The sequence below is a fragment of the Paramisgurnus dabryanus genome, chromosome 23 (genome assembly GCF_030506205.2).
Source record: "Paramisgurnus dabryanus chromosome 23, PD_genome_1.1, whole genome shotgun sequence".
Taxonomy (NCBI): domain Eukaryota; kingdom Metazoa; phylum Chordata; class Actinopteri; order Cypriniformes; family Cobitidae; genus Paramisgurnus; species Paramisgurnus dabryanus.
This window is the reverse complement of record NC_133359.1, coordinates 11,646,168-11,667,141: the sequence shown is the minus strand read 5'-3', so window position 1 is coordinate 11,667,141 and position 20,974 is coordinate 11,646,168. Positions and strand designations below refer to the sequence as shown.

The 20,974-nt window shown below is 35.1% G+C and overlaps 3 protein-coding genes across 5 annotated transcripts; all 3 read left to right on the top strand.

The window, feature by feature from the left end:
• Positions 1–5,007: 5,007 nt before the first annotated feature.
• On the top strand, positions 5,008–6,604 carry LOC135781827 (uncharacterized). Its single transcript, XM_065292393.1, has 4 exons — positions 5,008–5,141; positions 5,219–5,312; positions 5,398–5,485; positions 5,584–6,604. Exons 1-4 carry the CDS (start codon positions 5,102–5,104, stop codon positions 6,259–6,261), a joined length of 900 nt encoding a protein of 299 aa, XP_065148465.1. The 5' UTR covers positions 5,008–5,101; the 3' UTR covers positions 6,262–6,604.
• A 186-nt stretch (positions 6,605–6,790) lies between these two features.
• On the top strand, positions 6,791–10,275 carry LOC135781828 (uncharacterized). Of its 2 annotated transcripts, none has more exons than XM_065292396.2 (4): positions 6,791–6,955; positions 7,211–7,304; positions 7,440–7,533; positions 8,760–10,275. In XM_065292396.2, the coding sequence occupies exons 1-4, from the start codon at positions 6,928–6,930 to the stop codon at positions 9,465–9,467; spliced, it is 924 nt and encodes a 307-aa protein (XP_065148468.1). In that variant the 5' UTR covers positions 6,791–6,927; the 3' UTR covers positions 9,468–10,275. The 2 variants fall into 2 exon arrangements, with proteins under 2 accessions (XP_065148468.1, XP_065148467.1); XM_065292395.2 differs by having other exon boundaries at positions 7,196–7,304.
• Positions 10,276–11,061: 786 nt separating this feature from the next.
• mxh (myxovirus (influenza virus) resistance H) lies at positions 11,062–19,532 on the top strand. 2 transcript variants are annotated; one of them, XM_065291871.2, is made up of 14 exons: positions 11,062–11,144; positions 11,323–11,383; positions 11,478–11,674; positions 13,042–13,179; positions 13,291–13,445; positions 13,625–13,763; positions 14,328–14,526; positions 14,813–14,891; positions 16,095–16,217; positions 16,305–16,437; positions 18,153–18,311; positions 18,389–18,465; positions 18,551–18,808; positions 18,932–19,532. In XM_065291871.2, exons 2-14 carry the CDS (start codon positions 11,331–11,333, stop codon positions 19,154–19,156), a joined length of 1,935 nt encoding a protein of 644 aa, XP_065147943.1. In that variant the 5' UTR covers positions 11,062–11,144; positions 11,323–11,330; the 3' UTR covers positions 19,157–19,532. The 2 variants fall into 2 exon arrangements, with proteins under 2 accessions (XP_065147943.1, XP_065147944.1); XM_065291872.2 differs by lacking the exon at positions 11,062–11,144 and having other exon boundaries at positions 11,490–11,674.
• The last annotated feature ends 1,442 nt before the right edge of the window (positions 19,533–20,974 follow it).

Here is a 20,974-nt window from a genome sequence, read left to right as displayed (position 1 = left end):
TAGGTTGTAGTGTAAAACGAGAGCTACATACACCTGTTTTTACAAGAAATGTTAAGTTGGGTGAAAGGTTTTATGCCAATATGCATATCTAAAATCTATCAAACACTAGTAAAAAATCCCCTCTATAGCGGTCACTGGGGTGTGTGATACCCTTTAGACCAAAAGAGCTCCTATTGGTACCTCAGAGGTATTTACTGGTACCAAAGAGTGCATATTTGTACCTCAAAGGAACATATTGGAACCACAGTAGGGTGAATTGCCCTAAAGTGGGATAACTAAGGTTTAGTGTTTGTATGTCCCCCAAAAATGCATGAATGCCAGTGAAACTATGGCATCACAAAAGTTAATATATACATGACCTCTCAAATCTCCAGTCATATATAAGGTTGAAGCATTAATCAAATACAAAGCACAAGTCTGAAATTTAAAAGATGTCCCACATTAGGGCGATTCTACTGTACATGTCTGAACCTAAATTGTACATATTAGGACCTTTTTAAAGGGTTTACTGCACCTTTGACAGCTTGGGACCATTTTTTGATAATCTTATTTATCATATATATTATCATATGTCATATTTTGGACAATAATTAATACAGAATTTATAATATATATATATATATATATATATATATATATATATATATATATATATATATATATATATATATATATATATATATATATATATATATATATATATATATATATATATATATAAACACACACACACACACACACACACACAATAATCTACAGCAATGATTTCCCTATTTCTGTGTCAAACCCGTTAACTCTGTCAAAATATTCTGAATATGTAATTTGTAAAGGTAAATTACACAATTTCTTATAATGCTATGCTGTAAAATGTTTATATTTTGGATCAAATATGGATATTTTCTAGAATAATTTAAACAAGCGGATGGGTTTGTTTGTCCATATTTTACCCAACAATGAGTTAAATACAACTGAGCATTTTTAGATTTGCTCATCCTGTGAGTTGAAAGTGTGAGTCACACATATAGTCATGATGCTCGAAGTGAAATCTTTCTGTCTAAATGGAGCAACAACGTGAGATGTGTTCATGAGCATTACCATTTGCCAGGAATAACTTGTCATTTTAGGGGCATCTATAAAGATTGTCTATTTATTATCTAATGAGTTCCAGAACTGTTGGATTTTGCTGTTTAACAAGAAATATCACATAATATCCAGCCAATATACTTTTTCTTCAATTTAAGCAATATTACTACCAAGGAAATAACTCTTATTTCCTCTGTTATATAAACGAGTAAAGAGCTAGGATTTATTAAATGGCACGTGATAACAAATAAATGCATGAATTATAGCAATATCACATAGGCTACAGTATGTCATTAAAACATTAATAAACCCACAGACATAGCAAAAAATATCCGCATGGCTTCTTTTTGCCGCCAGCCCCAAGCTTAATATGATATTACATTTATTTTATATTATTGTCGCGCATTTAAGTATAAACATGAGATAAACTAAGATTAAACAAGCACAAACCCACTTATGAAGCACAAAACATGTGATACAAAGCAGTTATGAAGTCAATGTGGCATCAATGCAAAATCCTCCTGGTGACACAGATATCACTGTGGTGATCCCTCTGTTGCGAGGGCTTTACGCGAGCATGAAGTTTAGCTTCGTGACAATTATATCTTTATGTTTAGTTTGCGCGTAGATCTTTTTAATGAAAAACCTCTGATACTGCCAAAATTATTCTGAAATTCACCATTTGTGTTGCATAATGTATAAGTGAATATATTAAGAACAAATGTTGACAATCAAATGCTAAATAAGTGTAAAAACGTAAACAAATTCATTAAAGATTTCAAAGTAAGAATAGCAATCAATTATGGCTTGACAGAGATTATAATGTAAAATCAAAGGAAATGTTTTAATCAATTGAATAATAAGCGATGATCATCGCGCATTACATCGCATGTGTACTCACTCTGAACTGGTGAGCATCAACTCCAAGTTGGCATCAGTCGCCGCGCGCCGTAGATCCACAACTCGCTCTGTCAAGCTCCGCCCACAGCTCTGGAGTCTCTGATGCCCCGCCCACAGCGCTAGAGTCTGTGCATGTTTGCGTCACAGGCGCAGCTCGGGATTTAAGAGCAGCTGCTATTGGCCAACGATTTTCCAAGATACAGGTGCTATCTATCTATCTATCTATCTATCTATCTATCTATCTATCTATCTATCTATCTATCTATCTATCTATCTATCTATCTATCTATCTATCTATCTATCTCTCTATCTCTCTATCTCTCTATCTATCTATCTATCTATCTATCTATCTATCTATCTATCTATCTATCTATCTATCTCAAAGTGGCATGTTTGTCACAGGACCTTGGCAAAAAGTTTAAATCTAAATCAACATTAGCTGTGGTAGCCTCTGTGGTACATTCATGTGTGTATTGGTTTTTGATTTATAGATGAACTAAAAGCTCATTTGGGGGTCTTCACCCACTGGCACACTAGCGTTTAACTCCACTGCTCTGTCTCAGGAACAGAGAGCATGACCTCGCTTAAATAGGATTAGCTATAAATAGTGCTTCCTATCCGCTCGACTATAGCATGGGCGACTCTTGCAGGCTCCATCATTAAACCCACTTCTTTTGATTATCCATCATACGTATCCATCTGTTGTGTCAATACCCACACCTCATCTGTTTTACACCTGGATTGAGTCACATTCCTACCTTATGATGATTCATATCTGCCAAGATTAGATATAAGATGTTAAAAGTTGGTTTGGGTTGAAACAACGTCTACAATATACTGATTTGACTATGTTTCATCCTAATTCTGAACCCATCAATCCCCTTCCCTCAGCCACGCCTCTGGAAAGTTAGAGATCAAGCCAAATGTTTCCAAGCACCGCCCGGCCGTATCTCCTTTCCATGGTGATGATGATGTCAAAACCCTGCCCACACGTGGAGTGTGTGTGCTTGTGTAGCCATACGGCATGAAATGATGCTAAACCACAAGCCATGTATGGTTTAACATTCACAGCCATTCACGTGCACAAATGCTCGCAGACATAGGATTACACTAAAGATACTCACAAACAAGCAAACACATGCATGCACACACACACATACGCACACACACAGCAGGATTAACAACACAGGTCCACACAGACACAGCAAGATTACAAAGACACACACAACCTCCTTTTCACCAAAGTCTGTTTACATACTATAACCATTAAAAACATTTAATATTTTTCCTCTAAACAAGCTGACACATGATATTTGTACATTGGGATTCTAAGTAATATCTGCTTGATATAATTGGTAGGAGGATGGATCAGCCTCTGTTGGAGTGTGTAAATCCCTTTAGAATTGCAGTTATCCTTCACAAACAACATGCATGGCACACACATGAAAAGACAAACATGGTATCAACCTTATGCATTTCAGTTGCATGCACACACATACAAACAAATACACACCGTCACAGAATAACCTCGCTAATCTTCTCTCAATGGTTTAAAGCCGCTGAAGGAGCTTAATAATTTAGGAGAAAAACAGCAACGGTACTTTTAAGGACATATTCACAGAGATTAGCCCCCTTGATCCAAACCAGACAATACTGACAACAAAAGGACACCCTTGCTTATAACAAATTTGATCATGAAAAATACATTCTGTGCTGTTTTGAATTTAACACCTACACACAGGTGCGTTATACTAAAGCTGGGTGGTTTTAATATTTTAAAGACCATCAGCTTTTAAATACATTTTGTCTTTTTAGCAATAGCTACTTGCCAGATCTTAACGTAGCCCAGCCCTATCAGTTATTTGTTAGCAATTAATTGATGAGTTGTATGTTGACAGGAATTGTTGACTGTATCTTCATTAGGAAAGAAACATCCTCTATTATTAATAGTTTGTCAGAGGCCTGTAAAGGTCAAGTGCTTTAGGTTTGGAAAGAAAATAGTCATTTATTTCATCTACACTCATCTTTTCACCTATTTTTTCCATATTTTGTCTCGTTTTTAGATAAATCTAAAAAAATATGTTTTTAAACAAGAAAACAAGAAATCTAATTCAGAAGGAAGAACCACATTTTTTATTACGTTTAAATAAGTTTTTGGAAAACAAGACCAAGCTTGAGTGAGTTATTTCAAGAGTATTTTATCAAATCAAATTGTCAATATGATTAATATTCCTAATTTATCTGTATTTTGGGTCAAGGTTTATCATTCCTCATCTCACACTAAAAATGCTACAGCCTACTTTCCAAAGTTGACAACAATATTTCAAAATGTACGTTTTTGGTTATGAATTTTTTTTTTGAGCTTAAGGGACACATATTTAAGCGTATTCGAGCTTAGGGAGAATATTCAAACATAAAACAATACTGCAAGCAAACCGATTATACAGGTGCATTTAAATCTCATTGCCTAATTTTACCCAGTTGGAAACATTTGTACTCTAAAAAGTATGAACGTTTAAATTAATAAATTCTGCTATTTTTTATATTTGTGTCTGACATACAAACGAAAATTCTGCCGAAAATCCTTTCAATGTTATTCAACAACAACAATTGACGCTGGTTGGCTCATCGTCATTTGTGATGAGAAAAGTAACGAGTATCATTTGACAATGCCGCATACGATTCACAACATTAGAGGAGAATAATTAAATAAAAAATAACCGAATTTAATAACACTGAATTGTAAATATACACTAAAAGTCGACATAGATCGTAATACAATTTAAGACTAAAAGCTGGTTCGCTTCGCCCCGCCCACTAAATATTGAATATTGAGTTTGTTTAATAATAATAATTATTTTTAAAAATATGTTAATTTTAAATGGTTCAAAGTTGTGTTTTTGCTTTAAAGTGCCCGTTTTAATATTGTAACCATTTGGAGATTTATTTGTTATTTGCGCGCACAATGACGCTCTCAAACAAGGGCACTCAGTAGCCAGCCTCTGTAGGCGGTGTTCGGACGGCGCCATTTTAACAGGGTGGAAATGGGAACAGAAGCTCACTGCAAACGTGCACTATTAAGGGCCCTAGAAATCTAATTTACGAAGTGATATAAATCATGGATTCAGCATCGGCCAGTTCTAAACTCATCTATAAAAGTAAGTCCGTTTGTTTTGCGTTAAATGAATTATGAACGTGATTATAAGGATAACTAACTGGCTGTTTGTGTGTGCAGTGTGCGACGAGGACATCAAAAAACTGATACAGCTGCGATCAAGCAACGCAGCGCTGTTTGACGGGAGGAAAAATTCCTCTAAAACAGCGTGGAGGTGCGTTATTGTTACCATATAAGTGCCATTGATCTTCCACAGCATATATAGTATTGAAAATTAATATTATATTTATTTTTTTCAGCGCGATTTTGAGAGAAATGGGGCTGGAGGATAGGATGACAACTGACCAGGTTGCCAAAAAGTGGGAAAACCTTAAAGCAAAATATAAGGTTGATGCTTATGTTTGGTTTAATTCAATATTACACCTAATTGCACTCAAGCAACACAGGTCATATGCAAGTTTCATGTTTTTAACACTTTTTATTAGGATGCAAAATATCCTCCCAGTGGTGTGGAGAAGAATCCCACTTGTTGGAAATGGTTCAATCTTATGGACGATGCACTAGCAGAAGATTTCGAAGAAAAGATGAGCCAGACGGTAACCACATCAGTTGTTGTCAATAATGACACACCTCTACCCAGTAAGAGGTTACGGCAAATCAAAATTGGGGGGGAAATATTGGAATTCTTGGAGGAGGAAGAACCTGTGTTAAATGTCACCAGACCACGTTCGGTTAAGCAAGAAAAACCAAATGCCAAACAAACTGGCACAGATCTAGAAGTTATGAGAACAAAATTTCAAAGAGAAAGAGAACTTCTTGAGAAGGAACTCGGAGGCCTGGATAGAGAAAAAGCTCTTTTAGAGCGGGAAAGGGCCCTTGCGGATCGAGAAAGGGCAGCGCTTCAGAGAGACAGAGCTCAGCTGGAGAAGGACAAAGCTGCAGTCGGAAGAGACAAGGCATCTTTGGAACAAGACAGAGTCCGTCTTGAAAAAGACAGACAAATTTTACACAGGGACAGACTGGCTTTTGAAAGAGACAAAAAGTCAACAGAATTTAAAAATAATTTGAAAAGCGGTGGCGGATGTAATGGATTGGATTGTCCTCATGATAAAAGCAGAGAAAAATTAATATTGTTACTTGAAAAAGTGGTTGAAAAGATTTGAAGCAAAAGATTTAAAGAAGAGAAAGGAAATACTGGGGAAATGTAGATATTGCATAAGGAGTTGTTGTTTATGTGGTCTAGAAATGTATATTGAGTTGTATATCAAGCTCCAAGAGTGATGGTGTTTGCCAAACATGCACAAATCTAATTGCTTAGAATGGAATTCATTTGCTGGGAGCACAAATGGCAAATGTTACCACGTCTTAAGCTAAAATATTTTTACATTTGTAAATGTTAATGTGTCTGACACTGTATATATACCTCTGAAAAACTGTAATATAACACCTACTTTATCAATGTCTTTAAGTATACCATTTGTGCTGTACAATAAATGGAAAAACACATGAGATGTGTTTCACTTTGTTATCATACAACACGTTTCAGATGTGGAAGAGAAAATTAAATATATATTTACTAATAGGTTCACTTTATAACAGTAGTAGTATATACAATTAGAAATAAAGAGATGAAAGTGAAATTTTCCAGGTGTTCTCCAGTCCGCTAGAGGGCGCTAACAAGTTTATGCCACTTGCCAGACAGGAGCTTGCGAGGAAGTGTCACCGCTGCAGAGAAACAAATATTCGTGGAAGTTCAAGAAAACGTGAAATTGTTTATTTTACGTTATATCCCATAACATCGATCTTGAAGATTTTGAACTTGTTTCATCATGACAATGCCTCAACCGACTCAACACTGTAAGCGTGACTGTTAAACCTACACTGCATGTGCACGCGTGCAAAACTTACTGTTACTCTCTGTTCTCTCTTGACTTTAGATTAAATAGTTTAGATGCATGTTTTAAACATATTCTATAAACCTGATACATCAAATTGAGGATTTATTATTAGTAAAACAGGTTGACGTTTAAGGTCAGCGCGTGGCTTACAGACGTGAACCCCACTGTAAATCTACGCTGAACTGTTTGTTTTCATTAGCGTTGTGTGTTTTAGGGTCTCTCAAGGACACCGAGACGCTGATCAGATGGCGCATGGCTCATGGTTATTTATTCTCAGGCTGGAGAAACACGTGCAGAAATGGCTGGGAGTAAGTGCTGATTCATTTACAATTTTTGTATCAGTATTATGCATATGTGCTTTTACTGTCTTTTTCTGTAAAACAAAATACGTAATTACATGTATTTAAGGTTGCAAAAGAGAGAACATTTCATTTTTGTCATAGGATGTTCATACAAGAAACCAAATCGGACGTGGATGGAAGTATTACTGCTCAAAGGGCAAAGAAGAAATGGGAAAATTTGAAATGCAAGTACACGGTAAGATGAGTGAATGCAGTCTGTGTGTTTTACTTATGTATTATGATCTAATTTTTTCATTGCACATGGTCAGTAGCTGTTTTTAAAGACTGCTTGGGTAACATTTAAAGCTATCATCACTTTTATTATTTGCCTATATTTAAAAGTCCAGAATAGCCTAAGAGATGTGGGCATGCACTACTAGGGGCATATCATGCAAATTTGACTTTTTCCATGTTTAAGTGCTATAATTGGGTCCCCAGTGCTTCTATCAACCTAGAAAATATGAAAAAGAAAAACCCAGTAACTTAGTTTTGATAAACCATTCTCTGCAAGCATGTGGAAAAAATAGATCATTGAAATTTGGCTCCCCTTGTGATGTCATAAGGGGATGATACCGCCCCTTTTTCTGCACTATCCAACAACGATACTGCCATTTAGTGCAGAGATCAGCTCATACGAAACTTAGGCAAAAACTCAAAAAAGCAGTTGGACGTATGACAGAGTATTTTTGTGCCAAATGCACTTTGCAAGGGTTCGTACAAGTTTCTGAAAGATTCATACTTAAAAAATCGTGCTTTATGTCTTTTGTGAGCAATTTCAGTGTAGGAAGTACAGTGGAAGTACTTATATGGGCACTTTAACCAGAATAGCGCACGCACACACCAACCAAGAGCTGACACGAAATCAACATCACCAGAGATGTGCGGTTTTGTTTGTGAGGGAAATTTAAGCTTGTTCAGCTTTCCAATGAACCCAGCCTTATGGAAACATGGATATAGTTTGTTTATCCGTGTTAGCAGCGGAGGTGTGTGTGTGTGTGTGTGTGTTTGTTTAACGCTGGATTTTGTTGAAATGGGGCGGTCCCAACCAGGTCACGACTCACGAGTCGCAAGCGGTACATAAAACTGCATCAAATGTCTGTGTTTTGTTGGCATTCGGCGAGTAAGTGCATATAATGTAAGCAACACGAACATTAAGTGAATCATAAGTTGTCATAATGTTTTGTGTGTGTGTTGCTTGCTCATCATGACTCGCTCCGCCCGCTGTACGGGGTCGGGTTTATTCAGAAAGAATTGGTATAGCTGATCTATCTTTTATAAATCTGATCAAACTAAAGACTCTTTGGATAAATAAAGGATGTATTAGTACTCTATAGGTACTCAAGATTAACATGAGATACGCAGAAACAGTGCCTGTTATGTGAACATGCAAATTCCTGATGTAGTTTTCAATTCACTCTCCAGGTTTTGAAAGCTCTTGCGAAGGATGTAGAAACCGTTAAACCTGACTCCTGGCGATGGTACAGACTAATGGAAATTGCCGTAGATGGAGATCCTAATGAGATCGACCCTCCTAAACCAACCTTACTGACCGACATTGCAAATGAATCTGAATGTGAGGCCCAGCCCAGCAAGAAGATGTACCAGGTCGAAATGGAGAGTGATATTCTTGAATTACTGACGCATTCAGTAATCGAGGTCAATACTCAAGAAATCGTGGAAGACGGAGGAACGTTGTCAGAACCTGCAGAACGGAAGCAAACAGGACCGTCAGAAAACAGTCATCCGCAGTGTCAAGATGAGCTACAGATTGAGAAAGCAAAGGTTAAGAGAGAGAAACAGCTTCTAGAGAAGGAACAAGCAGATCTGGACCGGGAGCGAATCCTTCTAGAGAAAGAGAGAACCATTGCAGAAAGGGAGAAAGCAGCGTTGGAGAGAGACAGATTGCAGTTGGCAAAGGACCGAGCTGCAATTGAAAGAGAGAGAGCATCATTGGAACAAGATAGAGCAAGACTGGAGCGCGATAGAGCGGCTCTTGAAAGGGACAGAGAGACTTTAACTGCCATGGCTCTTAAGACAAATGGCACAGGACACATTCAACCAGACTCTCCATATGTTCAGGACAGGAAACGATTGATATTTTTATTTGAAAAATTAATCGAGAGATTTTGAAGTTTTGATACCAAGAGAGTTATTGTGTGTTTGGTTCAGTAGGTACTTACAATAATAAAGTACTAAAGTTTAAGTGTTTCATTTTACTCACCCCTGAAACAAAAAATTTGACATTAATGTGCTCCTCTAATTTCTCCTGTTATTTGTTCTGTGGAGCACAAGAAATTTTTGGGATTTATTTTTATTTATTGACAAATCTTCTTGTATTTTACTTCTTTGTTCAAAAGAAATTTAACAAACAGGTTTGAAATGAGTACATAATGATGACGAAAGTGTTCTATCTAAAGTTTTAAAAGTTAAGTTGTCCCACAAAAACATGATTTTGTGGTAAATAAGTTTGGTGACAAATTGTACTAATGGCAGTTCACTTTAGTTTAGTAAATACACTAAATTGTAGATTAGACACAAGGGTGCTTTGGTTACTGTAATGCTGTAAGTGCTACATCTGTCCCTGTGGTATGCTTCTCAAATAAACTGTATGCATATAATAATATTCTGATAACAATATATGAATGAATATTATATAGGAACTATTAAGCGAGATTATAATATATTATAAACAATATATAATAAATATGTTACCATGCTATCATAGAACCGTGAATATTCCATTTTATTAATCTATTATCATCTCAAATAATTTTTTTGAACATTGTGACAGAAGCTCACAGGCAGCAACAATGAATACATTGTCATTTTTGTTTTGTAAAAAAAATTCAATACAATTCAAAATGTATATATTATTTAGAACTAATCGCAACTAATTGTTTGCTTTTATTAAAAGTTAAATTAAAGTTTTGTTTACATATATGTGTGTATTCTAATTATTATGTATATATAAATAATCGTGCATGTATGTATATATTTAAGAAATATTTACATGTGTATACATGTTTATATTTATATATAATTTATGTTATACATAAATATGAATTCCTAATATATACAAATATTTATTAAAATTTTACATGCATATGTGTGTATTTATATATACAAAATATTATAAACAATACACACATATATATGATGTAAACAAAAGCTTTTATTCTGCAAATGATTAGTTATTAGTTGTTATGCAGCCCTATAAATATTTATTCACTGCATATATTTTTCGGATATATTAAACCATTTTTGCTAAATTACACCTGCAAATAAAAAAAGCAGAATATGGTTAAATCTAAAAATGTCTAAACTAAAAAAGCCCGGAAAATGTCTTTTATTGTAACATAATGCAAATGATTTACTGAAACTGCACATTGTTCAGCACCTGCTTCCTCATTCTGGACAAGACAATGTAACTTAAATATGCAAGACTAAAAAATAGTGTCATCACGTGAATTACTGCACACACATGCAAACAGTGTCACAAATTTGCTGGTTCATGTAAACTGCTCTCCTTAACTATATTAAAATTTTTCCACATCCTATAATATTTGCATGCCATCTTCCCTTATTTCTTTAATATTAACTTGAGGTCGGTTCAGTGTGGGCAAGTGCTGACCATGTCCTATTTGTATATCTAAATTTTGCTTATAAGTAGTAAACTATTGTTCACCTTGGAACTCCCCATGACCTCATATTGGCAGTATATAAGGTTTATATGATGCATTTGAGACTGATTTAGCAGAACTGTAGCAGTATTGCATATCTTTACTTATATTCTGAAGTCTGCATCAGGCAAGTACTTTGAAAGGAATTGTATTATTTAAGTGTGATTTTAGGTGCAATAGATAAACAACTTGCAGTAGCTTATACATATGCAAAAACATTAATTGTGTTCCTAAATAAAAATGCCTCAAATCAAGCACGTTTTATATTAATAACAAACCTTAAAATGAATGACATTTCTTTTTAGTAGTCATCATGACCAGCTCACCTGAAATTTTGGATTGGGGTGATGGATCAGATGAAAATGGGTAAGAAAAACTTTGAATATATTAATTTGAGCTAAAATATACCTTTTACTATATCTGTACAATCGAAATGTTTGAGATTTTAATATACATTCAGTCTTGAGAACAGTGGGATCTTTCTGAAACAATGGGAAGCACAGGTTCGGCCTTACATTGAGATGATTGACTTCATGAGGAAAATTGGCATTGAGAAGGAGCTTGCGCTGCCCTCCATTGCCGTGGTGGGAGACCAGAGCTCGGGGAAAAGCTCTGTTTTAGAGGCTTTATCGGGAGTGGCTTTACCACGTGGAAGTGGTGAGTTGTATGCCTACCATTCACTGTTAGAAAAAATGGTCAAAATATACCCCAGCTTTCACTGGAGAAGTACCCTTTAAAAGGTCCTATTACCTGTACATTTGGTACCAATATGCACCTTTTAGAGACTTATATGTATCTTTAAGGTACTAATATGAACCCTTTCGGTGCAAAGCTGTACTTTTTGAAAGGGTACCGCCCCATTGTATAATATTGTATAGCAATCTTAGTCCATAATAATTGTTTTAATTTTTTTCTGAGAAATGCTGCTTGGTTATTTTGTGCAGTGAAATCCATATTTCTTAAGGGTGATTTTTAATGTTCATAGACTTTTTGGGAACAGAATATGGATTATTGCATGTATAAGTCCAACATGATCTCACAAAGTTTCACAGAATTTTTTGCTCATTTTTCTATGGCATTCTCACGGATCTCCACATTTTTCTGTGGCCCTACCACGGACTTTCTTTTCCATGGCATTCTCACGGATTGGTTACTCAACTGCTTTTTCCTATTTTCAAACTATTGTCGCTTTGGTTTAGGGTTAGATTTGGTGTTTGTGTTAGTATGTCACTTTAAGTTTTGGTTTATAAAATTTTTTCTGATATATTCTTTTATATTTTCTAAACTTTAATTGTCGCCTGGCATTGGGGTAAGAGTTGGGTTTGGGTAGGGATGTGATTTTATGTAAATCTAACCCCAAACTGAAGTGACAATGGTAAGAAAATAGGACAAAACAGTTGAGTAACCAATCTGTGAGAATGCCACGGAAAAGAAAAATGTGGAGATCCATGAGAATGCCACGGAAAAATTAGGAAACAATTCTGTGATTATGCCACGGAAATTCTGTCTTAGAGGTATAGACTGATGCAATCACTCTATACCAGAGGTCTTCAACCCTTTTGGGCCAAGGACCCCTTATGGATAGAGAGGAGGTGCAGGGACCTCCAGTACATGTAACTAATAAAGACCGGAACTACATACTTTTATGATGGTTAAGTTACAAAGATCTTAAAATTATACTTTTTTGCATACATAACATTTTAAATTGACAAAATTTTGTTAGTTTTATTTTAGATTTTATTTTGGAAACTAGATACTCCTCATTTAGTTTTATGTTTTATTATTGGCCTATTAATGCATTTTTGATTTATTATGCCTAATTTGATTAAAAAAAGATTTTTTTAATTTAAATAAAATTTGGAAGACCCCCAGTAATACCACCACATACCCCCAAGGGTCCCGGACACCCTGTTGAAGACCAATGCTCTATACACTGAGAAAACACAGACTGCATGGGATATATGCTTACCGATTCAACTATTTCCTGCTTGCTTGTACATAGACGTCCAATTTGTTTCACTCAGGTATCGTCACTCGCTGTCCATTGGAGCTTAAACTTCGAAAGGTAACTATTGGAACAGAATGGACAGCTGTAATTTCCTACAAAGAAGTCCGAGAGACGTTTCATGATCCCAAACAAGTTGAGGGTTTTGTCAGAAAGGGTGAGGATTTATTCATAATCCAAGTGCTTGCAAGTTGCATGAATTATGCATGAAATCCAATGTAACAGTTAAATATTATTGTAAGTATCAGTACTGTAATGTCATTTATAGCCCAGAATATGCTTGCTGGAGATGGAGTAGGAATCTGTGATGATCTCATCAGTTTAGAGATTGCATCACCTGACGTGTGTGACCTCACACTAATCGATCTACCTGGGATAACAAGAGTACCTGTGCAAGGTCAACCTGAAGACATTGGAGACCAGGTGATTTTTTTCTGCACTAGTTTGTACAATTACTGTGCATGTCAAACCCACATTTACATTAATGCATTTGGCAGATGCCTTTATGCAAAATGGCTTTCAAGCTATATTTTTAATAAACTTCTCAACACTTTCCAAGAATGGCCTGAATGTTCTCCTGAATTATTTTTTGAATGTTGCAGATTAGGCGCCTGATATTAAAATTCATCGAGAAGAAAGAAACCATCAATTTGGTTGTCGTTCCCTGCAATGTTGACGTTGCAACCACAGAGGCTCTTAGAATGGCACAGGGTGTGGATACAAATGGCTCAAGGACTTTAGGTATAACCTTTCATAACAATCTGTTTATGAACAATACCAGACCATTAACAATAATAAGAAACAAACTTATGTGAAGTAATCTTTGTGAAGTTAAAGGGATGGTTTACCCAAAAATGAAATTTCCTCACCCTCAAACCTGTAAAAATGTCTGCTAAACACAATGAAGAAATTTGTAAGCAAGCAGGAACGAGGATCACACAGCAAAATTAGCAGTGTTAAATCAACACTGCTGGTGTTTATATGAGTAACACCAGACCTGGTCGTCCCCATATATACACCAGCAGTGTTGATTTAACACTGGTGATTTTGCTGTGCACCATTGATAATATAGTACATTGGTCAAAATATCTTCCTTTGTGTGAGGCAGAACAAAGACATCTATACGGGTTTAAAACAAATTGAGGGTGCAGTAACTATTGACAGAATTTTCATTGTGGGGTGAACTAAACTACTTTGTTCCTATACAATTAAAATATAAAGCAAACAATCTATGTGCATTCACTAGTAACCTTTTTTTGAATTGCATCTTAATATCTTTGTCCAAAAAACATTTCTTTGCTATAGCAATATTAACAAAGCCGGACCTGATAGATAAAGGAGCGGAGGAGGATGTTTTACAAGTTCTACAGGGTAAAGTCGTACCACTTAAAAAGGGCTACACCATCGTCAGATGTAGAGGTCAAAGCGACATCAACGAAAATGTTTCTTTGGCCGAAGCAACAAAACAAGAGACAGAGTTTTTTGCAAACCACCCACACTTCAGGTATAATGCATATGGGACCCAATATGTGAAGGCATTTTCTTGTATTTACTGTTTTCTAAAATAATCCTACATAATATAAAGCACATTGTGTGAAAATATAACCTTGCTATCTTTTATATTGACTGAGTAAATTTATGTCAGAGATTGAAATCAACGTGAAATCAAACTTTGATGCTCTCAATCTCATAATTAGATTTCACAGACAGGGTGACGTTTAAGCCATATATACATTAGTCTATTATTTTATGTAATGACCAAAGTCATTAACGAGTGTTTCTTCTGTCAGTTATCTTCTTGATGAACAAAGAGCCACAACAAGCTGTCTCGCAACCAGACTCACTAAAGAACTAGTTGAACACATCAAGGCAAGTTACTGTACAGTAATTTTTTTGGGAGGGGGCACATTTAGAAATACATAGCTAATGTAAAGCACATTTTAAAAAAATCAGTACATATGCTGTACATAAATAAATAATAAAAAAACACACAATTCAATATCTATAAAAACATAAAAAACATCCTGGGTGATTCTCGCGAAATTAGACTTATGAGGTGTCATGAAACATTTTGATAAAAAAGTAAGAGTAGCAAAATAAGAAGCATACAGTTACAAACATCTCTTCATGTACTATTTTGCACACGATTTCAAATTACATCATACAAACCAATTTTTTTTTCCACATAAAAGGGGAAAATTTTTTCATTACCGCAACGTGTCCATGACTGGATTTTGGTAATTTGACATGGAAATATTTATGATTAAAAAAAAATCGCTTCAGTGCATGTTATAATATAAATATTTACTATAAAGAAACATGGGTTTGATATTTGGTGATCATTGGCAAATGTAGACACAGTAATAAGGAATATAAATGTGTCCACGACCAATTTTCTCATCCTCCGCAACAATTTTCAATCATTGTTTAAGCCCTCAAGGTACTAAAATTTAAATAAAAAAAAATGTTGGAAGGGACATAATTGACTGTGACACTCAAGATGGCTACCAGGTATGCAGTTCTTATTTTTTCTCTCCAGATAAAAGTTGAAATTTTGATTGTCGTAGTACCTCTACAATTTTAGTTCTCATTACCGAAACATGAGTTTGTAAATGCATATATTTAATGTAATGTTATGTTGTGGTAATGCTAATTTTTGATAATGATAACCAAAAATCTTTTAAAAATTCTATAGGGAAATATTTTTTAAATCCTCTAAAAATAATGGTTATAGGAAGTTCAGTACCGACCTTAATCTTATATGTGCACAAAATATTGGCTTCAATGGCTTTTTTTTAATCTGATGCTGGACACCTTTTAAGTCTTGATTTCGTGAGAATCACCCACATGTTAGGAAAACAACAACTCTTAAAAAATCAGGGAGTGTTAAAAGCTAAGAAAAAGAAACAAGAATGACTTGAAAATGGCAATAGAATGGGCTAGCCTGATATGTAAGGGTAGGCTATTCCATAGTTTGAGCGCCATTGAAAACAATCCCAGGGCAAGTAAAACTACTATTGAATCAAACCATTGTTTATTATTGTTCAGCTCTGATTTCTTAATGTTTTACAGGCTTCCCTTCCATCTTTAAGTGAGCAAATTCATTTCAACTTGAGTTCTTTGAGGGTTGAATTAAAAAGTTATGATGACGGTCCTCCTTTAGAACCAGAGAAAATGGGACCGTATCTTAGTAAGGTAAGCACAAACACAACCGTTTATATTTTGTAATTTCTAATGTATATAGCCATTCTTCAATAAACTTCTGTTTCTCTGTACGATTAGAAAATCTTGGAGTTCAGTGACCAGATAAGCGAGTTGTGTAGAACGGGAGAATCAAGCAGTGGAAATCTTTACTCGCTCCTTCGACCGGTGTTCAAGAATTGGGAATCCCTTCTGAGTGACTCCAAAGCATTGTGTACGTCATATTGTAATGTAACACAAAATTTTAAAGAATCAGCGACTGTATTATTATTATTTTTTTAAGCAAAATCTTGTTATGATTTTGCTTCATGAACGTGAAGGTTCTCTTTACTATTCACTGTAAAAAAATTCTTGTTGCCCTTAAGTTTAATCAAACTTATTTAAACTTTCTTGAAATTTATCTAGTGAGGAGTTATAAATTATTATAACAAATAAAGTTGAATTAGCTATTTTTCTATAATTTATAGCAACTCCTCACTAGTCAAGAAAGTTGAAATTAACTGTAATTGTAAAAAGTGCAACAAGGAATTTGTAGGAACAGTTTTGGTCACTTTTTTGGACATCTTTTGTGTTTCATGCAAGAGATTTAATTAGTTTCCATAATGTGTAAAGTGTGTAATTTGTTTGCAACCAAATGGAACCGCAAACTTATTGCAAACAGGTTTTACAAACACATGCCTTGTCTTGTACACTGTTCAAAATTTCTGTAAGATTACAGTATTACTGGATGTGGTTTCACAGTAACTTATTGTAGATTTAAATTTATGTTATATGCTGACAGAGCCCACTTTCATCAAAAAGCGTACAAATGACACGCAGTGTGATTATCGTGCAATAGATATGCCAAATTCCGCTTTTGCGTGCATATGATACGCCAGTCCTTCCCATTCACTTATAGCGAAACGTTTCGCGTCGTTTAATTTATTGGTTTCTCATTTGTTTTCTGTTTTTTTACCATTTTCGCTTGGGTTTAGGGTTAGAACAACTTTTTTTATATAAAAATGACATCCTAACCCAAACCCCATCTCTAACCCCAACTCCAAGCGACCATGGCTTATATATAGACAAAAACATATAGAAACCTGTATATTAAATATCCTGCTTAAACAAATCTAAAATCTAACCCTAAACCCAAGCGAAAATGGTTTAAAAAACAGAAACCAATAATAAAATGACACAAACGATTCGCCATTTAAGTGAATGGGAAGGAATTTGGTGTATCTATTGCACGATAATCACACTGCATGTCATTTGTACGCATCTTGTGAGAATGGGTTGGCTGACAACAGTTTGTTCAAAGTTAAATGAACATTAAACATTAACAAGTCTTTATCTTTAAAGAATAAAATTTAAATAACAGCCTAATGCAAAGCATTCTGGGAAACAAAATCCGAAGGGAAAAACAGAGGTTCCCAGGATGCTTTGCATGAGGCTGTTATTTTTATAGTAAAATAACAATATTTTATTAATATTTACATAAAATGTAAATAACATAAATTTAAATCTACCATAAGTTACTGGCAAACAGCTGCATAACTACAGCAATTTTATTTCAGCTCACCATCCCGTAGTTTAAGCCACAGACTCACAATGTTTACACTTTTGGGGGAAATCAGCACTTCGTTTGCTTTACATTTATTTCCCTTTTTATACTAAATTGAGATCGGATAAAGTATTTCAACATCCTAAAATCACACACTTCACATTTAACCTTTTTATTTCAGTTCAGTTATATCTATATGCATACTCATTTTTCTAATTCACTGTTTTCTACATAAAATCACCTATATAATGTAAAATACAAATTACATATCATGTCAAAGATTGAATGACATTTTTTTGCTCCTAATCTCATCAGCTTGGGTTTTACAGACAGTGTCACATATAATTTGACAAAGTTACCACTGTATGTTTTTTTTTTTACATTAGTCCGAGAGTCAGTAATGGAGATGATAGAGAAATATGATGAAGCCCATCGTGGGAGAGAGCTAGTGACCTTCAGCGACTACTGTGTGTATGAATCTCTGGTGAAGAAACATGTTGGAAACCTTAAACAACCGGCTCTGGATACACTGAGACTCATTCGAGGTAGACCTAAAAATGGATGTTTATGCATCATTTAAAATGATTGACAATAATGCATCTAATTTAATATAATCCTTTAGGTATTGTACAGAAGGAGTTTAAGGTTATGTGTGAGGTGTCCTTCCCAAACTACCCTCATTTGAAACACATAATATTGGTAAGTTAAAATTTCAAACAATATTTCACATAAATCTACTGTAATAGATGCCATTTTAATATTTCATGTATACATACTTCTCCAGAACCAGATTGATGACATTCAGTCAAAGCAGGAAACCAAAGTGGAGAAGAGGATCTATGAATACATTAAGATGGAGAAACTTGTGTACACACAGGATCCTATTTTTACCCAAAAAGTTGTGGATTTTAAGTTTGTGGAAAGAAGACAAGAATATGAATCCATCTGTTTAGATACGGGCGAAGATGCAACCTCACCCAAAAACTGTGCTGTTTTTGACACCAGAAAACTGACACCCGAAAAACTTATCATCTACTATGAGGTGCAAACAAAAATAGTGAAATAGTGTAAAAGTAAAGTTTAGCCTACATTTAAATTTGATCAAAAAAAATTTTTAGTTGGTTGTGATAAACAAAACCTCTCATGTTCTCTTAATCCAAACTAGATTGTGTATCAGCGTCTGGCCGACTACATTCCTATGGTGATCCTGCTGTTTATACTGAAAGAAGCTGCTGTGATGTTGCGAGCTCAAGCCATGGACCTGCGAGATGGAGCTGATGTTGTGAAGCTGCTGGTGGAGGATTCAGATGCTGGGAGACGGAGAACAGACTTATATCAGCGTATGGAGCGACTGCGTCTGGCACAAGAAAGGATCAGTGTGTACCTTTGAGACAGAACTTCATAAAGCTTTAAAAGAGAGCTGTCATTTTACATTGGACTTGAATGTCCTTGCTCTTAATCACTGAAAGTAAAAAGCTTCTTAAATAATTTTTTAATAAATATGCATTAAATACTTAAGTGAATATTAAAGAGAACATGAAAATATGTACGTTACTTAAATGTGTTCTTGTTTGAGCTCTTGTTTTTTATGTAAATGTCGTTTTACCAGCTAAAATCTATAACCAATCAGAGGTATGTGTACCTCAGTATTTTTGTAGATTAACAGGATCCAATAATCTGATTATATTTATTAAAATTATTAAATGGATGCTGCATTATTGTGAGAATTAAAGACCTCCCTTCACCGACCACTAACCCTATCCAATAAATACTTATAATAAACAATCATTAGGCACTTCAATTCCTTAATTTTTATTTTTATTGAATAACAAGGTCATATGAGACACAGCCATCTTTTTACATACTGGGAACTATATTCTCAGAAGGCGAATCACTGCTACTTGGGCGGAGTGATTTGCTTGCAGCACAGAGAAGCCCCCTTGTGAGGAGCACAGAGTTCACTCAGAGTCACTTAGTAGCAGTGCTTCGCCTTCTGAGAAAATAGTTCCCAGTATGTATACGGTTAAAAGATGTCTGTGTCTCATATGACCTTGTTATTTATACACGGTGTGACTGTACAAATCACAACACATAAGAAAATGTTTGCGTTATTTTGTCACTTATTGGGAGCAATCTGCTAGCTGGAGCCATTCACTTCCAGTCTTTGTGATAAGCTAGGCTAGCGGGGGCTGTGTCAGACAGAGTTACAGCACACACAGAGATGAGAAATGTATCTAACTCTGCGGGATACGGTGAATAAGCTAAATTCCCAAAATGTGGGCGTGTTCCTCTAAACACTGAATAGAGTTAATTTTTTAGGCCATTTATTAAATGCCATTAAATAAAATTAATGGAAGTGAACATACTTCACAAGGGGCACCAGCGTTTGTATTGCCTAAGGAAATTATCTCTGTTTAATCTTGACCAAACAATTATGAAGATGTTTTATCATGCTTTTATTGAATCTGTGTTGTCCTTTTCCACTGTAGTATGGTATGGTCATATATCGTTAAAGGCAAAAAATCAGTTGGACCAGATAGTAAAATGGTCTGGTCGTTTGCTGGGTGAGTCTAGGAGTGGCATCCCTGTATACCAAACATTTACATACTGTAGGATGGCCACCTCAATCTTAGATGATGATTCTTATCCCCTGCACAGTGAGTTTTAGTTATTGCCATCTGCAAGGAGGCATAAAGTCCCATGGTGTAGAACGAAAATATATAAGAGCAGCTTTGAACCAAATGCGGTTAATATGATAAACAAATTGTAGAGGTGTTTTTTTTAGAAATGTTTTATGTTCTTTTACAAAGACAATTTTTAATGTTTTTGATAGAACTTTTATTTATTTAGTATGAGTATTTATTTAATTGTTCATATGCGGTTTAGAGTGTTCTGCGTTGTGTGTTTTTGTACTGGATGCCATTGAATGTCATTTGTACTTTAAAACAAATTTACCTACGGGTACAATAAAAGCTTACCTAACCTACTGAATAAAGACTGTAAAAGTGGGAGGGTCCAATATCATTGGTAAGGGGGTTGGTCTTGTACAATGCCACATACAATGATTCTGACGCCCATGGCAAAAATAAAAAAAACCCAGTGGACAAGCGTCTGTGTTTATTTTAAATTCAGTCGAATCAGACACACAGGACTTCACAATAGAAAAGGAGCAGCTGTGATTTTTTTTTTTTAGCATTATTACGAAGAC

Bases quoted from the DNA above. Each gene is read 5' to 3' on its own strand.
- LOC135781828 (XM_065292395.2), top strand. From the start codon at position 6,928: ATGACAATGCCTCAACCGACTCAACACT. The intron at 6,956-7,195 runs GTAAGCGTGACT...TGTTTTCATTAG, and splicing joins GCCTCAACCGACTCAACACT to CGTTGTGTGTTTTAGGGTCT. The intron at 7,305-7,439 runs GTAAGTGCTGAT...TTTTTGTCATAG, and splicing joins ACGTGCAGAAATGGCTGGGA to GATGTTCATACAAGAAACCA.
- mxh (XM_065291871.2), top strand. From the start codon at position 11,331: ATGACCAGCTCACCTGAAATTTTGGATTGGGGTGATGGATCAGATGAA. The intron at 11,675-13,041 runs GTGAGTTGTATG...TGTTTCACTCAG, and splicing joins GGCTTTACCACGTGGAAGTG to GTATCGTCACTCGCTGTCCA. The intron at 18,809-18,931 runs GTGCAAACAAAA...AATCCAAACTAG, and splicing joins AACTTATCATCTACTATGAG to ATTGTGTATCAGCGTCTGGC.
- LOC135781827 (XM_065292393.1), top strand. From the start codon at position 5,102: ATGGATTCAGCATCGGCCAGTTCTAAACTCATCTATAAAA. The intron at 5,313-5,397 runs GTGCGTTATTGT...TATTTTTTTCAG, and splicing joins TCCTCTAAAACAGCGTGGAG to CGCGATTTTGAGAGAAATGG. The intron at 5,486-5,583 runs GTTGATGCTTAT...ACTTTTTATTAG, and splicing joins ACCTTAAAGCAAAATATAAG to GATGCAAAATATCCTCCCAG.